The sequence below is a fragment of the Mustela putorius genome, unplaced genomic scaffold (assembly GCF_011764305.1).
Source record: "Mustela putorius furo isolate JIRA1106 unplaced genomic scaffold, ASM1176430v1.1 tig00003867_pilon_pilon_pilon, whole genome shotgun sequence".
Classification (NCBI taxonomy): domain Eukaryota; kingdom Metazoa; phylum Chordata; class Mammalia; order Carnivora; family Mustelidae; genus Mustela; species Mustela putorius.
The window spans coordinates 22542488-22568426 of NW_025422019.1; the positions used below are offsets into that span (position 1 = coordinate 22542488).

General features: G+C 33.0%; 1 protein-coding gene across 1 annotated transcript in view; it reads right to left on the reverse strand.

Annotated features, from left to right (window-relative positions):
* Positions 1 to 25939, reverse strand: part of LRP1B (LDL receptor related protein 1B) — a 1620129-nt gene that overhangs the window by 688385 nt on the left and 905805 nt on the right. The window contains exons 22-23 of the mRNA XM_045066491.1: positions 16801 to 17001; positions 10737 to 10982 (exon numbers count right to left, since the gene is read on the reverse strand). Of these exons, the coding sequence (XP_044922426.1) occupies positions 10737 to 10982; positions 16801 to 17001 (447 nt within the window). The remainder of the gene's footprint in view (positions 1 to 10736; positions 10983 to 16800; positions 17002 to 25939) is intronic.

The following is a 25939-nucleotide window of genomic DNA, read 5'->3' on the forward strand; positions in this document are numbered from 1 at the left end:
TTTGTTTGGGGGAGGGATTAAAATGTTCTAAAATTAGAGAGTCATAATGGTTGCACTACTCTGTAAATATACTACAAACCACAGAATTGTGCACTTTGAAAGAATAAATTTTATGGTATATACATTGCAAATCATCTGTTTTAAAAAAGGAAATATGGTAATGAGTGTGGAAACTTGTAGAGAAGAAAAAACTGTACAAACACAATTTTTAATTAATTGTTCCCTAAAAATCATAATTTTTGCTTCAATCTGATTAATCTGTATAACTATACTCAGTTTGTTAGCTCTGAAAACTATTTTATCTATACAGGGAAAAAATAGAGCGTACTGATATTTTAACTTTTTAAAAAATTTCTCCTCTGTGTATGGTAGTTGGATTAAATGGAGAATTCATCTTTTAAAAATTAATAAAATAATATATAGATTCAGGGATCCAGAAAAAAAATAACTCTAGTAATTTAGGAAGAATAAAAGAAATATAATTACAGAAATTGATAAAATAGAGAAAAATATTATCAAAAAAATTGGAAGCCACTTGCTTGAAAGATGAATAAAATAAAGATAAACCTACAGAAGAACAAATACATATACATATGTATGCATATATATGTACAAATGAATAATAGGAAGGATGAAAATAGGAAAGTACTTATGAAAGATAAGCATATTCTTCAATACCTATTTTCACTGTTTTCCTATTTGCCTATTTGATACAAAATATTAAAAAATAAGAGTGACATGCATTTTAATAATAAATTTGAAAATAGGTAAAATATGCCATTTTCTAGACAAATATTTTACCAAAATTAACTTGAAAAGAAATAGAAAATCTGAACAGATCTATAATATAAACTGAGTGGTAAAATTGTGCCCTCTAATCAAGTATAGAAGAGGAAAAAAAAATCCACAAATAATGAGGTAATTGCAGAAATTGAGTGTTAAGAAAATTTATACCAATTAAAACAACAAGACCAAAAAGTATTGTCTTGGGCAACTACTTAGAAGTCTGAACATTACTAAATTAGCAAACACTTAAAGAGTGCTTCGTATACAGGATTATTCTTAAATATTTTAGAGAACTCCATTTATGTAATCCTCACAAAGTCCTATGAAGTGAGTGATATTTTCAGCCCCACTTTGCACAGGAAGAAAGAGAGGCACAGAGAAGTTATGTAATTAGTATGCCAGAGACACACAGCTAGTAAGTGGAGGAACATGGATTTGCCCTGTTCTGTCTAGTGTTAACAATGATTTGGAGACTGAGGACCTCTTATAACAGGTGACAGTAGTGTATATCTGTACAGCTGCTTTGGATATCCTATTGACAATGATAGATATAACATGTGCAACTGAAGAATGCATATGCACTTAAACATGTGCTTTGACTTGTGCACATTTCCACAAGTAGACATCATAAGAGGTTTCACTACAACATAGTTTGATGTAGCAAAACCTGGAAACAATGTCAATGACCATGAACAGGAGAAGATTAACAAAACTACAATATTTTTATATAGTAGAATGTCATAGAGCATTTAAAAGGAATAAACAGAACCATATAAATACTATGGATGTATCTCAAAATCATATTTGTGATAAAAAAAATCCAACTAACTCCTGCTGGATATATATTATATATGAATTTGTAAATTTAGGAACACAAAAATTATATCTTGTGTAAGAACACAAATTATGACCGAACAGAAATACCGATTTCACAAAAGTAGCTACCTCTGGGGATGGAAGAATGGATGACAGAGACCTCAAAGTTATCTAATGTTCCGTCGCTTTCAGAAAATTATTTATATCATGAACAGCATGAATAAATTGGATAAATTTTCAATATACTAAAATATTAGCTGTGAATACACTATTCTCCAGTATGTTTGAAAGAATTCATAAAGTGGAAGGTGATTAAAACCTATGTTTTTTCTTTTTATTTTCAAGATTTTATTATTTATTTATTTATAAGATTATCTATTTATTTATTTGAGAGAGAGAGAGCGCACAAGAGGGGGAAAGTCAGAGGGATAGCAGACTCCCTGAAGAGCATGCAGGGAACCCAATGTGGGACTCAATCCTGGGACTCCAGGATCATGACCTAAGCTGATGGCAGTGGCGTAACCAACTGAGCCACCCAGGCACCCTAAGATTTTATTTTTAAGTAATCTCTACTCCCAACGTGAGGATCAAAGTCACAATCCCAAGATCAAGAGCTACATGTTTCACTGACTAAAACAGCCCAGTACCCCAAAATCATATCTCATTTACTCTGAACAATGACTGTTACATTGACTCTTTTATTAAAACTGCCCAAAGGCTTTTCAAGTTCTTATATTTACTATAGTCATTTTGTATAGAGGATATAGTTGATAAATGTTTACTCGATTACACATGACTATAATAAACCTGTTCACCAAAATAAAAAATCAAAGTATAGATATTTAAATCGTTTCTATTTGAACTCTGAGTCTTGATAACTTCTCCAAATGCCTCTACTTTTAATATTTCTGTTAGTTTACCAAATTATTGTTTCTTTTTTGAGAAAATAAAAGAGTTGTAATGAATAATCTAATATGTAATTTCATAAACTACTGGGAAATCATGAAGACTAGATTTCAAAATTCCAAGTCCTTACATTGTTTTTTCCCTTTAATAATAAAAATATAAAACAAAATCTGTATTAAAATATTTGGTGATAAAACACAATGAAGTATTTTCTCATGTGTTTCAATTTTGATATAATATCTTCTTTTGGGGCAAATTCAATTTGGAATGAATATTAGCAAAATAAGAAGTCCTTCATTTTTGTAGTCTACTAACTTTTTTCTCAGTATGCTAGCTCTTAGTCATTTATTCAGTCTCATAAATGACTGAATTATACAGCTCAAACCACCAAATGAGACTCAATATGGAAGAGGCTTAAAGTTCTTCCACTTTACCATGAGAAGACATATGTATGAAACAAAGATTACAATTACAGTTTTTAAAGTGAAGAATTTTATTTTTATAAATGTAGCACATCATAAATAGCTTTTCAAAAACCCTCAAAGGTCTGCTATCTGCAATTCTTTTTTCTTTGATTTTCTTTTAATCTACTACAGATTTGCACAATGATTGTTACATGACAGTATATGAAAGCAGTAGATGACTTGTCTAAGAAAGAGTTCCTCTCTAGTCCTTTTGGGTTAATTATTATGATGACTCTACAACTAGCAATTCTATATGAATAGCTCCTGATTCTTTATCATACATATAATGTCTTCAAAAAGAAATTGATATTATAATTACAATATTTTCTCTCCTGCAATTTCAGTTCTTCTTTTCTTTTTTTTTGTTCTCATATTTAATAATTTATTTGAATTTCCTTGTCCCTATCAATAGATACATTTCTTCTATAGACTAGCAACTTAGAATGTGGTAAATGGTCTATTGTTTACTCTGGTTCAATATGTATCATTGCTTCCTTTTCCCCATTCCTTCAGCTATAGCTATGTTGGGAATGAATGATAGTGAAATATTACTCGTGTGATTTACATAATGGCAGAGGATATAGAATCTATGAAATTCAAACTGATAAATTGATAAGATTATATCACAGTCTGTCCATCAATATTCTTGAGAGCTATTTTTTATTCGTTTCATTGTTTTTCTCCATTTAATTTTTTTTTTTTTTTTTTACTTATCTGAAAAATTCCTGGATATTACTCCTTAGTCATTCTGCTTTATATTTCAGGTTTCTTAAAACGTTATCTATCTTTTCCATTAATAAGTGGTAAGAATCTGCATTTGGGGTGTGTGTATATTTGAAAGAGAGAGTGATTTCATTGAGGGTTAAGAGACTGAGCAAAAATCTTTGCATTTCTAAGATACTTCTCAGTGCTTTTTTGCTAGGTTGTATTTAATAAACACCCAAATATATAAATGTAGTGAAAAGAAGGTCTATATGCACCCCAATGTTTGTAGCAGTAATGCTCACAATTGCCAAACTGTGGAAGGAGCAGAGATGCCCTTCAACAGATGAATGGATAAAGATGTGGTCCATATACACAATGAAATAAATCAAGCAGAGAAAGACAATTATCATATGGTTTCACTCATATGTGGAACATAAGGAACAGTGCAGAGGACCACAGAGGAAGGGAGGGAAAACCAAATGGGAAGAAATCAGAAATGGCGACAAACCATGAGAAACTCTCGAATTTTGGAACCAAATTGAGGGTTACCAAATTGAGAGTGGGAGGATGGGGTAACCAGATGATGGGTACTAAAGAGGGCACATGTGATGATGACACTCGATATTATATACAACCAATAAATCATTGAACACTACATCAAAAACTAATGATGTATTATGTGCTGACTAACTGAACATAAATAAATAAATAAATAAACCAGAAATTACATAAGTGAATGAATGATTAATTATAAGAATCAATAAACAAATAGCCCAGGATACATCAAATAGAGAGGAGATAAAAATGATTATGGGAAGACAAAAATAAGAAAAAGAATGAAGTAAAAAAAGGAGTGAATGAGGAAGCAGAAAGATAAAGAGGAATTGTTCAATAAACATTGGTCAATGTGAATGAAACTAATAGAGGAGTACATGAATGCAGAAGATAATTGATATGTCTGAAGTTTAGTACATGCAACTAATTCCTACAAATCAGTAAGAAAAATGCAGTGATCTTAATAGGAAAATGGCCAAAGGAAATGAAGAGATGCAAAAGGTTAACAGGAGTATAGAGAAATGCTCAAATTCATTATTAGAAAAATACAACTAAAGCAATGAAATATCACTTTACTCCAATATATTGGATAATAAAACTAGAAAGTTTAATTATTTTAAGAGCTGGCAAGGATGTGGGGACTTTGGAAGTGTACTGTTGGTGAAGGTGGAGACTGTTCTACCATTCTGAAAAGAAACTGGTTCTACTTTCTTATAGGAAGTATAAGTAATACTATGAGTCAGTATTTTTGGCCCCAAATAATTTTCATGCAGATTTGTACAAATAAGCAAATGTATATCTATGGCAGCATTACTTGTGCAGAGATTTGGGGTGATTTGATCATACTTACATTGTAGAGTGGATAAACAATAACAGGTGGGTACATGCCATATGATACTACATAGTGGTTAGAAACAATAGATTAGCTGTACATATAGCACAGATTGAAAAACTATTAAAAACTTGTTACTATTTTAGGTAATAGAGGAAGCTGTTACATTGAACAAGCATTTGCTACAAAATTATTTTTACATATTTCAAAAGAGGTATAAAATAACTAATACAGTCTCCGCTTTTAAGAAAGTTTAAGTCTAAGTGGTGACAGAAATAAACTCATAGACATACACTATTCAAAGGCATTACAAGAGTTTGAGGGCACACCATATAGAGAGATGGCCTGGATCTTTGTAGTAGCTTGTAAAAGCTCTTACTTTGGCGTCCGGTGGAATGAAGTTCAAAAGCTTTGCTCTAACATCTCTGCCACAGGCCCTGGGTAAATGAAATAGCCTGTCTGGATCTCAGTTTCTAAAGGTATAAAGTCAGAGTATTAATAATATCTGTTGGTTTCCTGTAAGTTATAAATGAATTGCCCATCACATTGTAGATGCTTGATAAATGGTAGTTGTTAGTAATATTATAATAATTAATTTGAAGAAAAATCCATAGAGGAGAAGGTTTCAGAGTACAGGATTTCCAGAATGTAGAAGATACTGTCATCCTGAAAGGTCACAGATGATAATGAACGGAGTATGTGAAGGAGATGGTACAATAAAGGGATGTATGTGAAAGTACTTATACATTTTGGCCACTATTTATTTACTACCATTACTAAAGAGCAAAAAAGTAATAATGTGCCTCAGATGGAAATTCACAGTGGATGATAATGAAAGATTAGTTTGGTTAAAAAGATAAAAATTAAAAAAAATATAAAATGAAAAATAAATAAGAAATAAAATAAGAAAAAATGAAAAGGGCCCTAAATAGCAGATTGAAGAATTTGATGTTCTTTCCATTAATAATTCATTTATTCTATTTTAAAATCATAACTAGACACTGATACATAAAAGTATCATTTTACTAACATAAAGAAGTGGATTGCCAAATTATACCACCCCCCAGCTTCCCTCCCCTGATCTTTTCACATTTATTTACCATTATTCCCCAACATAGTTCACCTATCATTACTTTGTTCTCTTTTCTTTTACTTTTTCCTCTTTATTCCACTTGGGCCTCTTTCCATTAACTTTCATCTGCCAGATTTTGTTTTCCTTCTCTCTTAAAAAAAAATACTGTATCCTTTCAAGTTTCAATATATTTTTCTTACAAACTAAAGAAACAAGAGGATGAAAACAAAGAGGCCAGAGGAAGGAATGCCATCATCATCACAACATCTGTAGCTCCTGGCTGGAACTGTGGTACAGATGTTACCAACTGGAGAAGGAGGACTAAGTCCAAACTTCGTGGAGAACACAATTAAGATATGGAGAGAGAGGGCAGCAAAGAACTGGGGAAGTCAAAGATAAGTTCAGATTGTGGGCCCTGAAGACCAGAAGAAAACTAGGGATGCTGCCAGGACTATGGATAATTAAGAGAATAGAAAGAGTATAGTTCAGCCAAATAATTTTGAGATGATTCAATGCTACCCAGTTAAAGAGAATTGGATAGTAGGAAAAACAGCATAGCTAGAAATATAAATGCCACAGTAATTTGATTTGAGATGATAAAGGAAGATCTCCAAGAGAACATATGTACGGGTACATGAGAATTAAGGTTTGGAGTATGTAATGGGCACAGTTTATCAATAGAACACTACATTTATACAGTTTTGTTTTTATGAAATTATGGATTGTATCAATAATCTCCTAAAAATGATGTAAATTGAATTGAAAAATAAATATAACTTTTCTAAAATATTCACAATATTTTCTTTTGGCATCTAATATAATTTTCACAAAATATTTTGTGGTTTAGTTAATAAAAAATGGACAAGAAAAGACATATTTATTTATTTATTTATTTATTTATTTATTTATTTTTAAAGATTTATTTATTTGACAGAGAGAAATCACAAGTAGACAGAGAGGCAGCCAGAGAGAGAGAGAGAGGGAAGCAGGCTCCCTGCTGAGCAGAGAGCCCGATGCGGGACTCGATCCCAGGATCCTGAGATCATGACCTGAGCCGAAGGCAGCGGCTTAATCCACTGAGCCACCCAGGCGCCCCAAGAAAAGACATATTTATTGAATACTCCTTTGTTCCTAGACACTTAAGGGAAATAAATAGCACATATAACAAACTTCTCTTACCCTGAAGAGCTTATAATTTGGTGGATGAAAGAAAACAGCATACCAAAAAATTAACCATATTCAAGGCAATATGTATTACAAAAATTATTTTTCCTTATTTTTGTTCAATATTTGACAATCTCATCTCTAAAATATATCTTCAATCTGTTCTTTTCTTTCTTAGTGGAGGTCACCAATTATCTTTTTTCTGAGCAACCTCCTTTCAACTGGTCCCTGTATCAAATATAATTTTTAAAACCTAAAGGTGGAAATAGAATAGAATAAGATCCACACAAACATTGGTGGGGAAATCTAACCTAATTCGGGCTAAGAGAAGATAAGAAGGAATGCTATAATATTCTTCCCCATGTAACTAGAAATATGCTGCATGTTTGCAAGTAAGTTGTCTACTAAACAGAAAAGAAACTAGAGATAATACAATCAGCAGCAGTATTTTGGATGTTCATAGTACAAAGAAATGAACACTTCAGGAGAAAAGTGATTAATGAATTACATATTAAGGCAGAAACATATAAAGAACTGATAAAGTATTGAAATATCCAAGAAAAATGAGTACAGCTATATTAAATAAAAACTGAAGCTCATAAAATAGTACTTATGGAAATCTCTATATTTAACTAACAAGATATTAGTAGTGAACTTAGAGAAAACGGAATCAGTTCAGCAATTCAGCAAAAGCCAGATTGTAAAGAATTTAGGAAGTAAGGAGTTGAGAGAAATAAGAAAATATGGAAGAACTATAGAAGATTCAAGAGCAAAAAAGCATGGAGGAGTCCTGATTCTAATTTGAAGCATAAAAAGTACCATTATTCTTTACTTTTAAAATGCCAAGAAGAATAAGCACAGGTATTGCATTCAGTAGAAAGGACACATTTTAGAAGTGGGGACCCAACTTGAAAATGATAGAAAAAAAGTAAAAAAAGAAGGATGAAAAAAATATATTATTTTCAAAATCCAATAGTTACTGGTTAATTCATTTTTTATTGAACTCTGAATCTACTATAGGTTTTCAAAAAGAGAAAGGAAGTGAGTAAAATACAGAATAAATTCTTTTTATATATAAAAATTGGTTTAAATAAATAATCTTCAATAGCTAACAAAACCTGTATTATCTGTAATAATATAAATGCTGACAATCGTATTTGGTGTACTATGTGTTTCAGAAGGGATAAATTACCAGCAGGTTAAAGTCTCTGTACAAGAAAGCACCATATTAACTGTAAAAGGTAAAATATACCTTTACTTCCTTCTTAAATTATAAACAAAGTAGGTGCAAAATATAGCAATTTTAACAGTGATAACTGATGCAGTACTGTTAGAGTTTCTTTATGAGCTTAGAGTAGAAGGAGCCAATTACATTAGGCAGATTATCTTTGCATCTGGTCCCATATTCAAAGGTTGAATTATTTTAACATTGAACATGAGTTGTTACTGATTACATAGAACACAAAAGCACTAAAATAAGTCAATAATTTTGTCATCTGTATCCAAAAACCAGTTATGGAGCCAATTCTCATGTAAAATATGATTATACTTTGATCTACTGTTTCTCCAATCCAAACATGTACATAAATAAAATGACTATTATCACTGTGACAAATTGTTATTTTTTTTCAGCCTCTCATGCCAATTACTTTGTACCAGATTCTTGGAAAAGAGTCGAATAAATGTCTGCTAAATGTATGCATCTCTGACTCAAATTTTAAAAGCCAGGAGAAATAATTACAAAACAACATTTGAAATAAAAGAATAAAATAACAATATTCTCTGCAAAAATATAACACTTTTGATTTTATATTATTTTTCTATAAGTGGGTTGAATATTATATAAAACATAAGAGAATAACCTATAACTTCATTTTTTACTTCAAGCTGCTTATTATTTCATCAGAAAGATAAGGAATATAGAAGACACATAGATGGAAATATACAACAGTAAAATTAAAAATGCGGACACGTATATTCATGGAGAATATATTCTAGACATAGGAGAAATAGAGAAAAAGAATATTTGAAAGACTATTCCCTTAAAGAAGAAATATTTGAGCACATAGGTCTGAAAGAATACCCAGGATATTTTGAGAAAAAGAAGGGAAATACAATCTAAGCAGAAGGAACAAAATGAGAAAAGTTTATGATGTATAAGTTCTTAGCTGTCTGATAAAATCTGTATGCCGGTTACCAGAAAGTCTTAAAAAGTGCAAAAAGAGTAATAAAAAAAGCAAATAAAATAAATTTACATAGGCAAAGGAATAAAACACTGTATACTAAAATGCTGTTACCAATATTGATCAAAAAGACACTACTTTGGGATGTAGTAATATGCATTCTTTTTATTAAGATATTTGATAACAGCTTGAACAGTAGGTCTAATGACTCCCATTATTGAAGTAATAGTGGTTTCCAAAGCCTGAATATATATGATATTTTGAAATATCAGAACAAGTTTAACATGATGTGAATGTCTATTACTTCAATTGGAGATACACAGTTGCTGCTAATAAGTAGTATTAACTTACCGTGAGACATTAAAGAAAATAAAGGTAATATTTTCCCCCCAAACCTCCAATTTGTTAAGTACCTAATGGGTATGTGGCACAGTAGCACTTTCTCCTGTTTAGTTTTGCAACATACTATAAGGAAGACATAGTTAAAATGTATGTATATGTAGCCTGCCTAATATCATGTCTATAATGAATGCCAGATGCAGGGTCAAAGTTCAAAGTCAGATTCTATAATCTCTCTTCTTCCCACTATGGAATCTGATCTAGAGAATCATCAGAATGTTTTAAATGGACAGTTAGAAGATGAACAAAGCCAGAACAAAGAGTTTATTTCAAGAGTAGAAGAAATAAAACCAGAAGTGTCGGCTAGGACCAGACTTTGGAGGGTTCTGAAAGCTTCAGAGAAAAATAAAAGTAAATGCTTTTGATAGTATGAAAAGAAACTTTTTGGGAGGATGATGATGAAGTCGCATTTCAAGAAGGAAGGAACCAATCTGAAGGATGGTGGTTATAAGGATACTGTAATATGCTCTGTCCAGAAGATTTTGGAGTAGGTCTAAAATTATACATTCAGGGCACCTGGGTGATTTAGTTTGTTAATCATCTGCCTTTGGCTCCAGTCATGATCCTATGGTCTTAGGACAGAGTCCCAGTGGGCAGTCTTTCTCCCTTTGCCCCCCTCAAACTCTCAAACAAATAAGTAAAATACATTAAAAAATAATTTAAAAATGAAAAATTATACTTAAATGCCTCACTTAAACTTAGTTGAATCCTTTTATTAATTCTTCAAAGGTGTTTTTGGAGTATTCTCTCAAGATCTATTCTTAAATATACTGAGATACACAACACAGGGTAAAAAGAAATAAACAGAAAGACACTTGCTATTCTTCAATCTAGCAAAACACACATCTACTTACCAACACTTGTGCAACTTGCCCCATCCACATCCAGCTTCCACCCTTCATAGCATGAACACTTGACTGTGTGCTTGTGCTGCTCACACACTTGACTGCACTTTAGATGATTGCTACAATAATCTATAATTTCACACGTTTTATTGTCTTTGTTGAGCTGAAGTCCTTCAGGACAGGAACAGACAATTCCTCTTCCAGGAACAACAGAACAGTGATTGCTACAGCCTCCATTGTTCAGTGAACATTCATCTATAAAAGGAGGGGAACAGATTACAGGGCATTATCAATTGTTTTGCTCAATTAAATACTAATCATTGAACTCAATTCTCTAAGGCTAGAATTAGAGCAAGGATATTATAAATGAATAGAGAGAGCTCTCTGGATTTTTTTTTCAGGGATTGAGGTAGGAATGATAAAATAATTCATCGAATGACCAAATATAATTCTACATGATAGAAACTGGGAATGGAAGCTTTTCATTTCTGTAAAATTTTAAAGTATACTTTGTTTGACCCCATAGAGGTAAAGTGTGTTCAATGTTTCTTTCTATTATAACTGGAAAAATTATGCTGAATCTTTCAGCTGTTGAGCAAAATCAGTTGCTAACGGCTCCCCAAGGACATACATTGATGATCTGAAAATTTGACTTGGTTCAGTGTATATAAACAGGCATATATATATATATATATATATATTTCTACATCTAGTGTCTGATTCATAATGATAATGCAGGATGGATTAGCTTGCTCTTTACTGGTTACAGTCATTTATTTTTAAGTTATGTAAATTGTACATTACACCCTGTATATTGGTTATTGTGATTAATTCAATGAGGTCATGGAAGCATCATAAATAATATACATATACACAAAAAGGTTGACTTGGTATTTGTACTAAAATAATGAGTAACCAGTATTTATTACATAGATAATATGATTGGTTTATAAAGAAAGAAACCCTTTCTACCATAGTCTTATAATTTAGAATTGCATTACATATATTTATTTCTGATTCTATTTCATTATAAATTGTAAGGTCCAGAGGGTGTACAAACTATTTGCTCTGTTTAGCAGTGTATATCCAATAACTAGCACAGTGCCTACCATATAATAAACAGTTAACAATATTTTTTCAATAAAAAATGTCCAAATGCACAAATTGAGCCACTACCCCCAAATTGAGCCACTACCTGTCCATTTGGGAAAATTTCAAGATGACCTACTTATGCCATTGATGAAAATAGCAGATAACTGTTTTTTCAAACACACTACTACCTATTCCTATCTATTACTAGATACATAGGAATAAGGCTAAAAGAAGATTTGCTTTCCTTCATTTTAAAAATATTTTTAAGTTGTTCTCAAAACCTGTCTAATCAGGTGTTTTTTGAGACATGCTAAAACAGAATATTGTTCAATGATTGACAAATTGCAGTAATAGTCACTTATGTACCTCAAATATTTCCTGATGTCTATGAAAATTTATCTAGTTCAGAAATTGAGCTTAAGTATAACACTTTAAAAATATTTCTACCTTTTTTTAAGTTCTATATAGGTCAACTTTTCTTCCTACTATTTGTCACCAGAAAAGAAATTACAATAATAAGAAAAGGACAATGATTATATTAACTATTTTCTCTAAGAATTCAAGTTTGGCATTATTTTAGAAGAAAAAAGTAGATTCATTTGGCTCTCCCAAAAATGTTTATTCACCCATATCATAGTCATCAAAACAATAATCATTTTAAGGTATTTTCCCCATTTATTTCAAATGTCATTCTTTCTGTAAAGAAGTATCATCATACCCAGGTGAAAAAAAATTGTTATAGTTCTCTTAGCTTATTTCAAATATGACCATTCTTCTGATACTATTGGTGGAATGAAGTCATAGATTTTTTAAAAAATAAAATTTACATTGATATCTAAATCAAACATATAAATTTAATGCCAGTATTTGTGTGGCTAGTCCCTTGTTAATTCCTCCTTAACCCTAAGCATGTCATTATATCCTGAAACTTTCTTTCTTTTCTTTTTTTTTTTTATTTTTAAATTTTATTTACTTGAGAGAGAGAGAGAGATAAAGCACAGGCTGGGGGAATGGCAGGCAGAGGAAGAGGAAGAAGCAGGTTCATGGTATACCGCGGAGCCCGATGTGGGACTTGATCCAGCCCTGGGATCATGACCTGAGCCAAAGGCAGATGCTTAACTGACTGAGCCAACCAGGTGCCCTAATCCTGAAACTCTCTTTTAAATTTTTATTACTTAAAAAGAATTTCTCATTGATCAAGCTCTAGTCAGGTTCCTCGGAAACTTTTGGTCAACTAGTCCTCAAAATGGCTTATAAACATTGCAGACCCTTAGTATAAATAATTTCAATCTTCACTCCCTTCCCCAATCATACTCCTGTCACCACCCAAAAAGAGATTTCACCAAACACTAGCATAGTTTCTAACCGCTTAGGACAGCCTTCCTAGTATGACTCCAGTTCTGTTAAAGTACTTGCTTGAGAAAGCTCTATGCTGATGGGAGAATTGACGGTTTGCTCCAGCAAAAACCTGGTGATAGGCAGACAGGTCCTGGAGTCTCATCTTAGAACAATTACTTTAAAAAAACTTGCAGTTATAACTATTTTCTCTGCACATGGAATATGTAATCTTCTACCTCCCAGAACTGTCTTTTCAAGGACTTGAGAAATGTCTCTTTTAAATGCAAGCATTCAAGAAGATAACTCTTTCACTCTTGCTGGCAACCCTGTGGGTGCTTTGTTTTGAGTTGTACCACCGTCTCTAGTCAAAGATATGAGAAATTGGTTTCTTCTCTGGGATAAGCACCAATGGCCTAGTCACATGGATCAACCCCCTTATCACCTCTTGGTGCCTTTCCCTTACCATACTCCAGGCTGCAAAATGCTTCTAGTCTTTTGTTTCAGAGAATTTGATTTCAGTTCACAAGAAATATTCTTCTCTGTTGCAATAATAAATACTGAATAAAATCAATCCTCCCCATTTTACCTAGTGTCCAGCTTTGTTTATCTTTGATATACCCTTATAGTAAAGTTTAACAGTTAACTCTAGTCTTGAATGATTCAAGATTTTTCTCATTTGTTTCTTAAACAATATCTATTTCTTAAAGTATATACATTTCCCCTTGAAATCATTTGAAAATCCCCCTGAGAAAAATATCTTTTCACTAGGATTAAGAAAATTATTTCATTCAGTGTTCCTTTACTTGATTTTTTGTTTTGGTTTTGATTTTGTTTTACAGATCAGATTTACCTGGAGAAAACAAGAATCTCTTCACTAGTCAAAGAGTATGATTTTTTCCATCCTAGGATATCTCCCAAGTATTAAGTCTACAGATTACAAATTATTTTCATACAATATATTTTTGTACAAATTTACATGTATTGAGGAATAGGATATCAATCAATCCCTGTTACCTTTTTAACAGAGGATGGTAAAAGAAGGAACACTAAAAATAAATAAATAAATAAACAGCTTTTTTGAAAGCTATTTCAAAGGAGCAAACAGAAGAGGGCAAAACCTACATTTTCATCATATACAGCAAACGGTTAAAACAAAACAAACAAAAAACCTCTTTCGCCTTTGGGACTCTCTCTCTCTAAAAGGAATTTCCTAGCTACTAGCTAAATGCATGCCAATTATTTAAAGTTAATTCACTTGGTATATCATCTTTTATATCCACTGGGTAAATAACTCATTATGGCGGCTGCTGCGGCACTCATAAACCAATACCCTTCTTAGCTGGACAGGATCTAACCGACGACTGATGGGCAAGGATCTTGAAAATAAAAGACCAAAGTGCCATTTCTCTATAGGTACCAATATTGCCTATAAGGATTCCATCTATGGAACTATAGTACAAAGGTACACACAAAAGGTAGGAAAAGGAGAACCATAGAAAGTAATTCAATCCTTTGACCAGTATTTGTTTTTGATTTTCATTTCCCTAACTTTCCTTCAACTTCACCTCACAAAGGGGACAGTATAGGACTTCAATATGCCATAGTGCTATAAGCAGGATAGAACTGACTTTTATCCTTTCTGGAATGACCACACCTAGCTTTATTGTAACCTCTTTCACACCTGTAATTCTTTGAAATGTTTGAGCAAGTTTCCTAAGCTGATGAATATAGTGGCTTGACAGTAAGAGGCAATTTTCAGTCTTGAGGCAAATAAAGAAATAAATTCAGAAGAAATCCCTTTTGCTCTTTTATTTTACTAATTCAGAGAGCAGAGGACAGGAAAATAAGGCTGTGTTTTTATAGCATTATTTTCATTTTTCTTGATGATTGTATTTTGTCTTCTTTGCCTTCATTTAACCTGAAGGTTGAGAAAAGATAATTTCTTTCAATACCTATAGTGCATCTGACATTATTACCATGATTTCCTGCTCAATATCATGATCTCCTTTTTTGTTATGAAGAATCTGACATTTCAAGAAATTAAGTTACCTGCCTAGATGATTTAATTGAAGTAACTGAAGAACAGAATCTAAGCCTGTCAAAATCTTGATTTTTTCCTAAATTTACACATTTTCAATTTTAAGAGCAAAGATAGTTTTCTTCTTTCAGAATTGCTCTTACAACCTTCACGAACAATCCTCACATATGGTAATGCAAGAGATATTTCCATCCACCAATGTACTCCATAAGGGGAATAAGCTGGGAGAAAAAGAAGTAAGTACAAATGAGCTAACCTTGTATTTGTTACCTTGTATTTGTTGCTTAATTTTAGGATTTTTGAGGGGAGGTGGCGGGGGTTGAATCATTTTATTTAAATTTTAGCATCCCAGGGATACCTGAGTGGCTCAGTCCTTTTGGCATTCTGACTTTTTATTTTTGGCTCAGGTCATGATCTCAGGGTCCTGAGATCCAGCCCTGTGTGGAGCTCTGAGCTCTATGTTGATAGGGGAGTCTATTTCAGATTCTCTCTTTGTCTCTCCTCTGTCCCTCCCCTTGTTCTCTCTCTCTTACTCTATAAATAAATGTCTTTATAAATAAATAAACAAATAAATAAATTTTAGCATTACTGAATAAAGATTGTTACAGTTATTGTTTCAAGGGTATTTTATAGAATCACAGAATCTTTGGAAGACAGGACACTTATTGCATAAATCAAAACATAATAACAGATTTTTTATCACTCAGTATTCTATTAGTACTCAATTCAGATCAAAATATGATAACTTTTGGCTTAAATGTAGTTGTCTTTTTTATTTTCAATTAGGTAGCTTCATCATTTCCTAAAGTCATTTTCTCAGTCCCTAGTCACCTCATTATTGTTCTTATCATTCTGTTAAACCCTTCCTCATTTTCTATTGATATCACCTTCAGTATTATCTAGAAAACATATTTTGAAAATCTCCTTGCTAAATGTCTGATCTCCCCACAGAGAAGGAAATGTAATTTTCTTTATATGTTCTGGTTGGCATAAAAAAGATGACTAGTCAAAAGTGATTTCAAAGCTCAAAAGCTATCAGATTGAAATAATCACTTTAACTAGATATAGCATGCCCAAGAAAGCTATTGTAAGAGGACTAAAAACTTCAGAGAAAATTATATAAACTTGAATAATATTCAGTTGGTTTTATTGTTCAATTTCTTCCTTTCTGTTCCTCTTTTTAAAAAATATTTCTATTGTAATGATTGCAATGTATGATAAAATCCACTGGATGTTAGTAAACTCTATCCTATAGAGTTTGTCCATAATAAAAAGTTTCTCTTTTTGAGAATGACTCACTGACAAAAAAAATATCATTTCATTGTGGAAACAACATTAACCATCCAGAGCTCTAAGTGATGAGCACAATTATATAATTAAGTTAGTTGGCTATAGTCCAGACTTTTCTGCTTCATTATCGGAAATTTCTGATCATATTTTAAAAACTTTTACAGACTTACAGTCCCTGAAAAATGGAGATAAGATTTGATGCTAAACATTACATTTAAAGGAAATAAATGGAAGGAGTGTATACTATAAGTATCAGCAAGTGGACTAAATGTTTCTAGTCTCCAGAAAGAAACAAATCAGTGAAACACGCAATACCACAGAGATCGCCTTCATCAGACCCATCTGGACAGTCCCTTCTCCCATTGCAGAGTTTCTCTGGCTGAAGGCAGGCTGAAGTGTCATTAGCACAAGGGTACTTGGGTGGTCCACATAAAAAACTGTCACAATCATCTTCATCTGACTGATCTTCACAATCGATATCTCCATCACATCTCCATGCTTTATTGATGCATCTCCCTTAAGAAAACAGAAACATCATCCATTTGATTGTTGTAATTAAGTCACTGTCATAATGAATAGTCATTACCATCTTCAGTCAGAGGCAGAACTATGTGCTATTACCAAGAAATCTATTTGCTGATAGTCTGACAGTTTATTTTCATGACTATTTGAATAGGTCTCACACTCCAGTTAAAATGATCTTAAAGTTAAAGCCACGATATTTTCCTTGGTTTCAAGTTATTGTCTAGCTCTATTAATAAAACAACTTGTGGACTAATTGAAAGCTTCATTATGATACTTAAAAAAAAAAAAAAAACACTGAACAAGCATTTTTACGTAAGTCACTTTTAGAGACCTAAATTCAGGTACATGTAATTTGTGATTTTGCAACCCTAAATTAAAGCAAATGGTTTATTTCACAGGAGAATAGGTCCTTCTGTTTATTATATTCATAAGCCCAAGATCTCTAACTCTTCCTCACACCTAGACATGTGTATTCCTTTTCATAAAATATAAATGTTATTAAACATCTTGATAGCTAAGGTCTATACAGACAGGTGTTATTGAAATATGTTTTTCTTTATTGACTTTGAAAGGGAAAAGAATGATTATTGTTTAGCCAGCAGTTTTCAAAAGTAATAACATGAAACACAGAGAAAGCAATGGCCACTATCTATGTCAATCTTTTTTCACTCTAAAATTTTCCAGAATGGTTATGTTTTTCTTCTAATTAATTCTTTTCTAGATTATGCAATGTTAAGGTATAATGTAATTAAAAAATGGACTTGAAGATAAATACTGGTTATTAGCTGACTGCATACCAACAACTCATAAAAGGAGTAGGGCAAATGAAAGGGAAAAGAAAAATACCAGATTGTGTATGTCAGAGTCTATATATTCAGATGTCTATGTCAAATTTAAAGGTTACTAAATTTTAAAATAATCAAAATATTGGTGAAAAGAAGTTTTATTTGCAGAAATACATAAATAATTTTCCATGCTATGAAGTCAAATGAGAAAAAAAAGCACAAATCATCAGTTCCATAGTTAATATGAATACATTTCATAATCAACATTAGTTACTGATGAAAACACTCTTAAAATAAGAAATGATGGGGCACCTGGGTGGCTCAGTCAGTTAAGCAGCTGTCTTAGGCTCAGGTCATGATCTCAGGGACCCAGGATCCAGCCTCACCTCGGGCTCCCTGTTCAGCAGAGAGCCTCCTTCTCCCTCAACCTCTGCCTGTTACTCTGCCTACTTGTGCTCTCTCTCTATTTTTCTGTCAAATAAAATCTTAAAAAAAAAAAAATGATGGATCCTCCTCTCTCTCTGCCTGCCTCTCTGCCTGCTTGTGATCTCTCTCTGTCAAATAAATAAATAAAATCTAAAAAAAAAAATGATGGAGATTTCACTATTCAATTTTATATAAATGGAGAAACATTATAAGCTTTGCCTTTACATCACAAATAAAACTAATAATGTTATTATTTATATTATCCTGGAAATACTATATAATATAATTAGATAACAGAAATAAGTGAGGTATAAAATTAGAAGAGTATTATTACGTGCAGTTAATAATCAAATAATCATAAAATCAATAAAAACTAAAAATTATAAGAAACTAAGAATAAAAAAAGATAGCTACTTTCAAAAATTATACAGGAATCTGTAGGTTTTATATCTCAATAGACTATAAAAGAAAATGGATCTAAAAATCTATCATAAAACAAAGTATTTAGGTTAACTATATAAGAACTATAGAGAATGTATATGCTATACATTCTCTATAACTATATAAGTATAGAGAATGTATATACAGAAAATTAAAAAGTGTACAAACAAATCCAAAAGAAGTCTTGGATAAAGAAGTAATTTGGTCTTAGAGAAGCTTTATATCTGTAAAATATTTCCCTAAAATAATAACAATATTATTACAATCCTATAAGCTTATCCTAAATTTAAGAAAATAAGAATGCAAATAACGTTTGGAGTTTTCATGAAAAAGAGAAGAAATTTATGAGTAGGACTGTAAATGCCAACTATTTAGAAGTATTTTGAACTAAAAATAGTCAAAATATTTTTAACAGAATACCAATCAACACATCAACAATTGAATAGGATAGAAATATCAAGTACTCATCTACCTGGTATATGGTTTTAATATACAAAATAGTACAGATAATGGAATTACAAAATTGGTGATGTAAGGAATACTGCTTAGCCATCTGGAGGGGAAAAAAAAAGGCTGAATCTTGATCCTTACACTAAAACATGATCTAAGTGGATCAATAAAATCATTTTATTTTATTTTTTTAAAGATTTTATTCATTTATTTGACAGAAATCACAAGTAGGCAGAGAGGCAGACAGAAAAAGAGAGGGAAGCAGAGTCCCTGCCGAGCAGAAAGCCTGATGCAGGACTCCATCCCAGGACCCCGAGATCATGACCTGAGCCAAAGGCAGCAGCTTAACCCACTGAGCCACGCAGGTGCCCCAATCATTTTAGAATAACAATGATAAATGCATACACATTCTAGAACAAAATAGATATGAAAACAAAACAACAAAGACTTGAAATAGTCATTACACATATCCAGAAAATATGAAGAACAAATTTGCAAACAATCTCATAAATACATTTGATTTCACATTGCAATATAATATAGTGGGATATAATCCCACTATGAATTCAACACAAAGAAATTAGAAATTAGAAATTTTCAAACTAGAAAAATTTTTATTATATGTGAAAAAGGGACTTTATTTAAAATATAGAAGGGCTATTACAAATAAAACAAAGATCAAAAAAACAATACAATTGTAAAATTAATGAATCAACAGTGACTTACAAACCTATGATGACCAAAAATATCTTTTAATGAAAAAGCTAAATAAGCCATTTGATATAATTTTTTTCCTCTGCCAGATTGGTTTGGTTTAACAAAAAAGAATAATAGATAGAGATTTGACAAGATTGTAAAAAACATCCCCAATATTGAGGGGGCTTCAAAACAATAATTTGTCTAGGGCAATCTTACAAAATCTAACAAATAAAAAATGCATTAATTCTTCACCAGAGTAATTCTAATTTTAGATGTTTTCTTATTAACAGGTTTGCCAAAATGCACAAGGATGTATTATAAAGACATGTGTTGCCACTTCCTATATACTAGCAAAAGACTGAAAACAGCTTAAACCATTATTGCAAAACTGGTGACATCAATTATAATGCATCCATGTACTGAAATTACACATTTGAGTGAAAAAGAATGAGAGAATTTTACTCAGGTAATATAACACAATATCCAAACAGGAAGCAAGATGGCAGAGGACCTGAAATGACATCAGGTCCCAGGAGTTCAGCTAGATAATTATCAAACCATTCCAAACACCTACAAAACTCAACACAAGATAGAAGCACCAATTCTAGGAACAGAAAATCAACCATTTTCTGGAAAGTAGGGGTTTGGAGAAGTGAATCCAAAATGATGGTAAGATGGAATGCAGGGGGAGGAGCCAGCTCCTGGAAAGTGATTGAGCAACTGAGCACAAAATCAGAACTTTTATAAATCAGCTCCCCTGAGGGACATCACTCCAGAGGCTAAGCAGGGGTGGAGCCCTTGTAAGGACAATGTGGTCTCAGAACCCACAGGGTCACAGAAAGATCAGGGGCATCTGAGTATGGCAGAGTTCCCAGGTATCACAGTGGGGAAGACAACTACAGAGATGGAGCCAAGGAGTTACCTTAACCCTTGATCCAAGGCACTGTTGGGCCACTGCTCTTCGAGCAGGGACCCCACAAGTGGCAAATCTGGAGAAACCCCCTCCATCCTCCTCTGGGAGGAGTGGCATGGGGGTGAGTGGCAGCAATCTGCTGGGTTTGGACACTCCAAACATGGCTGTACACCAGAGATAGAAAAACTCAGTCCAGACCAGGTGAGCTCAAAGTACGGTCAGAGACCAGGGAGATAGGAGGAATTGACTGCTTTTCTCTGAGAAGTGGGGCCCTGAGTTCTCAGCTCACTCCATCTGGAGACTGTGAGGCTGCCATTTTCATTTCTGTGCTCCAAAGCTCTATGGAAAGTGCTTAGGAAACAAACGATACTGAGAGAGAAGCCAAGTAGATTACTTATCCTGGCCCCTGGCAAGGACAGTGCAATTCTACCTCAGGCAAAGACATTTGAGACTCACTGCGAATGGCCCCTCCCCCAGAAGATCAGCAAGAACATCTAGCCAAAAGCAAGTTCAATGAAAATAGTGGAACTCCAGAGGTAGGGGAAAGCAATGCATAGAATTCATGGATTTTTTTCCTTGATCCTTAAGTCTTTCAAAGTTAAACTTGTTGGGGTGCCTGGGTGGCTCAGTGGGTTAAGCCGCTGCCTTCGGCTCAGGTCATGATCTCAGGGTCCTGGGATCGAGTCCCACATCGGGCTCTCTGCTCAGCAGGGAGCCTGCTTCCTCCTCTCTCTCTCTCTCTGCCTGCCTCTCTGCCTACTTGTGATCTCTCTCTGTCAAACAAATAAATAAAATCTTTAAAAAAAAAAAAAAAAAGTTAAACTTGTTAAATTTTACTTTTTTTCCTTATTCTATTTTTAAAATTTTTCCTCTTTCAACATTTTTTAACTAGTTTATCTTAACAATATATTTTTTAAAAATATCTTTAAATCTTCATTTTATAGTCATATTTTATCCCTCCATTGTATTTAACTTTATATTTTGTATACAAAGGTTAAATTTTAAAGGTTTTTCCTTTAAAATTTTGAAATACAATTTCTTCTAATATATTAAAATATACCCTAAATCCAGCACATAGCTTTGTTCTAGTCTCCAACCTGAGCAAATTCTTTCCTCTTTTTCCAACCAACTTATCTTATCAGTTCCATTTTTAGATTTTTTTAAAAATTTTTACCTTTTAGTCATATTCCATCTCTTCATTATGTTCAACCTTATTTTTGTATATATATGTTTTTCTTTCTTTAACATCTTGGGAAGTAGTTTCTTCTAAGATACCAGAATACACCCCAAATAAAGTAGGTGGCTATGTTCTATTCACCAGTTAAATACATATTTCATTTTTTTAAATTTTTAATTAAAAAAAAAATTTTACCCCTTTCTTTTTCCCCAGTTTTGGGTCTCTTCTGATTTGGTTACCATACATTTTGGGGGGATTTTTGCCAGCCTTTTAATATTTTATTCTCTCATTCATATATTCCTATCTGAATAAAATGACAAGATAGAAAAACTCACTACAAAAAAATAGAACAAGAGGCAGTACCAATGGCTAGGGACCCTCATCAATACAGGCATTGGTAATATGTCAGAATTAGAGTTCAGAATGATGATTATCAGTGGGCTATCTGGACTCAAAAAAGGCATGGGTATATTAGAAAAACCCTTTCTGGATAAATAAAAGAACTAAAATCTAACCAAGTTGAAATTCACAAAAGCTATTAATGAGATGCAATAAAAAATGAGGATGCTTACTGCTAGAATAAAAGTGGCAGAAGAGTGAATTAGTGATATAGAAGGCCAAATGACAGAGAATCAAAAAGCGAACAAAAGAGAGACAAATGCCTACTGGACCATGAGGGGTGAATTTGAGAGATAAGTGATGCCACAATGAAACAATATTAGAATAATTGGGATCCCAGAAGAAAAAGAAAGAGAGAGAGGGCCAAAAGGTATATTGGGATGGATTATAGTAAAGAATTTTCCTAATATGGCAAAGGGATAAAGCTTCAAAATCCAGGAGGCACAGAGAACCTGCCTCAAAATCAATATAAACTAGGTCATCTAATAGTAAAACTTACAAGTCTTAATGACAAAGAGAAAATCCTGAAAGAAGCTTGGGACAAGAAGTCTGTAATATACAACAGTAGAAATATTACACTGGAAGCAGGGTTATCCACAGAGACCTGGCAGTCCAGGAAGAAGTGACATGATATATTCAGAGCACTAAATGAGAGAAATATGCAGACAAGAATACTATTTCCATCAAGCTGCCACTGAAAATAGAAGGAAAGATAGAAAGCTTCCAGGACAAACAAAAATTAAAATAATTTGCAAACCCCAACCAGTCCTACAGAAAATATTGAAAGGGGTCCTCTAACCAGAGAGAGCCTAAAAGTAGTAGACCAGAAAGGAACAGAGACAATATACAGTTACAGTCACCTTGCAGGCAAAACAATGGCACCAAATTCATATCTTTCAATATTATGCCTTGAATGTAAAAAAGGCTAAATGTCTCCATTCAAAAGACACAGGGCATCAGAATGGATTAGAAAAACAAGACTCTGGGGTGGTTGGGTGGCTCAGTGGGTTAAAGCCTCTGCCTTCAGCTCAGATGATGATCTCAGCGTCCTGGGATTGAGCCCTGCATTAGGCTCTCTGCACAGCAGGCAGCCTAATTCCATTCCTCTCTCTCTGCCTGCCTTTCTGCCTTCTTGTGATCTCTGTCAAATAAATAAATAAAATCTTTTAAAAAAGACTCTGATATGCTGTCTATAAGAAACTCATTTTAGACCCAAAGACACCTCAAGATTTAAAGTGAGGGGGTGTAAAACAATTTACCTTGCTGATGGACATCTGAAGAAAGCTAGGGTGGTAATCCTTTATCAGATAAAACAGATTTTAAGCCAAAGATTATTATTAAAGGGTCTGTCCAACAAGAAGATCTAACAATTTTAAATATCTATTGCCCCTAATATGGGAACAGCCAATTATATAAACCAATTAATAACAAAATCAAAGAAACACATCAATAATAATACAATAATAGCAGGGGACTTTAACACTCCCATCACAGAAATAGATCATCCAAGAAAAGATTAACAAGGGAATAAAGGCTTTAATTGACACACTTGACCAGATGGACATCACAGATATATTCAGAACATTCCAAGCCAAAGCAACAGAATACACATTCTTCTCTAGTGCACACAGAACATTCTCCAGAATAGATTACATCCTGGTTACAAATCAGGTCTCAAACAATACCAAAAGACTGGGATCATTCCCTGTATATTTTCAAACCACAATGCTTTGAAGCTACAACTCAATCACAAGAGGAAAGCTGGAAAGAATTCAAGTACATGGAGGCTAAAGAGCATCCTACTGAAGAAGGAATTGGTCAACCAGGAAGTTAAAGAAGAACTGAAAAAACTCATGGAAATAAATGAAAATAAAAACACAACTGTACCAAATCTGTGGCACATGGCAAAGGTGGTCCTGAGAGTTAAGTATATAGTGATAGAAGTATTTCTCAAGAAACAAGAAGAGTCGCAAGTACAAAACCAAACCCTACACCTAAAAGAGCTGGAGAAAGAACAGCAAAGAAGGCTTAAACCCAGTAGGAGAAGAGAAATAATAAAGATCAGAGTAGAAATCAATGAAGTAGAAACCAAAGGAACAGTAGAACAAATCAACGAATCTAGGAGCTGGTTCTTTGAAAGAATTATTAAGATTGATAAACCCTTGGCCAGGCTTATCAAAAAAAAAAAAAAGGTAAGAAACCAAATAAATCAAATAATGAATGAAAGAGGAGAGATCACAAACAACACCAAAGAAATAGAAAGAATTATAAGAACTTATTATGAGCAACTATATGCCAATAAATTTGACAATCTGGAAAAAATGGATTCATTCCTAGAGACATATAAACTACCAAAACTGAACCATGAAGAAACAGAAAACCTGAACAGACCTATAACCAGTAAGGAGATTGAAGCAGTCATCAAAAATCTCCCAACAAACAAGAGCCCAGGGTCAGATGGTTACCCGGAGGAATTCTACCAAACATTTAAAGAATAATTAATTCTTATTTTCCTGAAATTGTTCCAAAAAATAAAAATAGAAGGAAAACTTCCAAACACATTTTATGATGCCAGCAATACCTTGATTCCAAAAAAGGCAAAGACCCTACCAAAAAGGAGAATTACACAACAATATCCTTCATGAACACAGATGCAAAAATTCTCACCAAAATATTAGCCAATAGGATCCAACAGTACATTTAAAGGATTATTCATCCCAACCAAGTGGGATATTCCTGGGTTGCAAGGTTGGTTCGACATCTGCAAATCAATCAATGTGATACAATATATTAATAAAAGAAAGAACAAGAATCATATGATACTCTCAATAGATTCTGAAAAAGCATTTGACAAAATACAGCATCCTTTCTTGATCAAAACTCTTCAAAGTGTAGGGATAGAGGGTACATACCTCAATATTATCAAAGCCATCTATGAAAAAACCCACAGTGAATATCATTCTCAGTGGGGAAAACTGAGACCTTTTCTCCTAAGGTCAGGAACACAGCAGGAATGTCTACTATCACCACTGCTATTCAACATAGTACTAGAAGTCCTAGCCTCAGCAATCAGACAACAAAAAGAAATAAAAGACACCCAATTTGGCAAAGAAGAAGTAAAACTCTCACTCTGCAGATGGTATGATACTTTATGTGGAAAACCCAAAAGACTCCACTCCAAATCTGCTAGAACTTGTACAGGAATTCAGTAAAGTGTCAGGATATAAAATCAATGCATAGAAATCAGTTGCATTTCTTTACACCAACAGCAAGACAGAAGAAAGAGAAATTAAGGAGTCAATCCCATTTACAATTGCACCCAAAACTGTAAGATACCTAGGAATAAACCTAACCAAAGAAGCAAAGAATCTGTACTCAGAAAACTATAAAGTACTCATGAAAGAAATTGAGGAAGACATAAAGAAATAGAAAAATATTCCACGCTCATGGATTAGAAGAACAAATATTGTGAAAATGTCTCTGTCACCTAAAGCAATCTACACATTTAATACAACCTCTATTAAAATACCATCAATTTTTTTCAAAGAAATGAAACAAATAATCCAAAACTTTATATGGACCTGGAAAACACCTCGAATAGACGAGGAATCTTGAAAAAGAAAGCCAAAGTTGGTGGCA